The 2500-nt window shown below is 38.8% G+C and overlaps 1 protein-coding gene across 3 annotated transcripts in view; it reads left to right on the top strand.

The window, feature by feature from the left end:
* The window catches only part of Ubr3 (Ubr3 ubiquitin ligase), a 176689-nt gene that overhangs the window by 341 nt on the left and 173848 nt on the right, over positions 1–2500 (top strand). For 2 of the 3 annotated variants that reach the window (XM_086556390.1, XM_086556388.1), the window contains exon 2: positions 889–1239. In XM_086556390.1, the coding sequence (XP_086412516.1) occupies positions 1012–1239 (228 nt within the window). In that variant the 5' untranslated portion in view covers positions 889–1011. The remainder of the gene's footprint in view (positions 1–888; positions 1240–2500) is intronic. The other variant, XM_086556387.1, reaches the window with a different exon arrangement.

The raw sequence follows: 2500 nt of genomic DNA on the forward strand, positions 1-2500 counted from the left end.
TTTGTTGTTTGGCGAGGAAGGAGGAGGTGGAGGAGGAGGAGGAGGCGGTGGTGGTGGGGGGGGAGGCGGTGGTGGGGGGGGCATTGCCCTCTTCACCTGAGACTTCTCACTTTTCCTCACCTGTTTCCTCATCGCGTTCGCTCTTCTCATACGTCTTGTCTTTCGGGATTTTTAGAAGCGGTTGTTTGCTTTGGGTAATTTGTTCGTCTTCTGTGCTCTGGGAGGATGAGTTTAGGCCTACCTGTGCTTGTGTAAGCTTATTTCTCGTGTCGTGATTTCCACGTTTTTTTCATTTTTGTTTTTGTAAGTTATTTATTGTATCTGGATCTTTGCACGTGGATACGAAGGGGCTCTTAAGGTCTATTGTTGTTTTATGACAGGACTTGCATCACTAGCTTCGAGATCGGCAGCAACATCTGCAAGATTTATGCTAGATTATTTGGGGAAGTCAAGACTTCACAGGTGTATTCAAGGAATCTAAAACATAACATGAGTCACAGTTGACCATTTGTTTAGGTTGGTAGTTTAATTTTGGAATGGACATTTAAAGGTCATTCTTTTGTTGTTATGGATTGAAGGGATTTTACTTACAGATATTTGTAGAGGAATCACTTAGTTATTATTATTATTTTATTACAAGCTGGAAAATGTTTTTGATGCAAATTATTTGTTACTTGATTATTAAAATCTAAAACATCCTTTCAACACAATTCTCACATTACTAGAAAGGGAGACCTATGTGACATTAAAATTGTAAGTTCAGTGTTAAAGAATTGCTGCATCTGGATCCTTTATTTATAGAAAGCATTTAGAAAAAAATAATAACAAGGTTCAGAAAGTCTAACCTTTCTCTTTGTATGTGTCTGTGCAATCATTGTGTATTTATAGTCATCACCCTAGCTTAAACCCCGGACTCTTGAGCGTCTCTCCTGCTGAGGACTTTCTGGGTCTTGCCTGTGCAAACGGAAGTAGAAAGAGTGACGTGTGACGGAGGTACGGTCCAGGCCATGAATGGTTGATAAAGATCCGAAACCAGCAAGCATGGAAGAAGCAGGTGGCGGCGGCGAGGGGTCCTCTGGCGCGGAGACATCATCCTCCTCAGGGGGATGCATGTCCAACAGCCAGTTTGCCACGGCACAGGTCCTCCTCAAGAAGGGCAAGTGCCATGCGGCCAAGTACCTGCGGGATGAGTGCCTGCGCAACCTCCCGCCGCAGGACCTGCAGCCATCCCACCCACAGGTAAGCAGCTTTGGGGTCCTGGGTTCTTGGAGGAGTTTGGAGACTGATGTCCTTTACTGTTTGTAGAAAGTAATATGTAGTCTTGTTTCATCTGAGGAGATCAGAGAGTGAATTTAAAGCCTTCTGAAGCTTTCTGAACCTTTGACAGATGGGAGCAGACAAACATTTCTATTTTCCTCTTGGTATATATCTTGGTAGACTAAATTGGATAAAATACTATTTTCCCTTTGCCTCTGTTTTTGTGAAACTATGTCATCATGGCTAGGTTATTGCGCTGAATAGGTGAACCTTATGTACTGTGATAATAGTTATCACAGTGGTCTTTGGGAAAGTTCATGTGACATTATTACTTCCATAATATTTATTTTTAGTAAGGCTTAGCTTTGCTTAACCTTGTAGTCCCTTTAAAGACACAAGAATCCATATAAGGCTGAGATTTAGCTAACAAAAGCATATTTTTTTTATGTCTTCTTCCAAGCTTATTTCTACTTATATCTTACTGATCTTCACAAACTTTTATATCTCTTTTGTATTAGTCAAGATCTTGTTTTAATAATGGTCATTTATGCAAACTTGTTTGTGTTCTTTTGGTGTTCTAATGTTCCACATGATATATTCTGGCCAAATTGCAGTGTGATATTTTATTTATTGTAGAAAAAAATTATATGCAGAAATGTTTTGGTAATAGTAACATGTTATTTTCACATCTACATTATTAAAAATTGTTGCATCACTGAAGAGTTCCTTGAGGACATTGCACTTGCAAGAAGAACTTCAATTGTTTATTCTCTTGATAAATTTTAAAAGATAGAGGAAGTTCATAATGATATACTAGTTGGCAATTACTCATCTTTTAAAACAAGAGTGTTGAGTAACATGATGTATTCTGCAAACATTAGTTTTTGAGGAACTATACTTTCCAGTTGGAAATTCAATATACTGGTGAACAAGTTTATGCATTGCAGAACCCACATACTGTCTTGGATATTTGGTTTGTCTAGGATCTTTGTGCTCCTACTTGAACATTTTAGGACATAGCATTTCATCCAAATTGCCCCTCGACAATTTTTTTATCAGTTTATATTCCGTCTCATAAAGGGAGCTTTGGTTACCATTGTTAAGTAGGATATTAAAAGATCCAAGTGTTTCTTGGCATGATGCCCTAGTTACACAATTGCAGGAAATATAGCTTATTTCCCCAAAAGGAAAAATGTAGCATGAAAGTGTTCTGACCCAATGAAAAATGCATGTCATAGGAGAG

The sequence above is a fragment of the Penaeus japonicus genome, unplaced genomic scaffold, assembly GCF_977035675.1.
Source record: "Penaeus japonicus unplaced genomic scaffold, GWHDUDI00000001_assembly GWHDUDI00000032, whole genome shotgun sequence".
In the NCBI taxonomy this organism is placed as follows: Eukaryota; Metazoa; Arthropoda; class Malacostraca; order Decapoda; family Penaeidae; genus Penaeus; species Penaeus japonicus.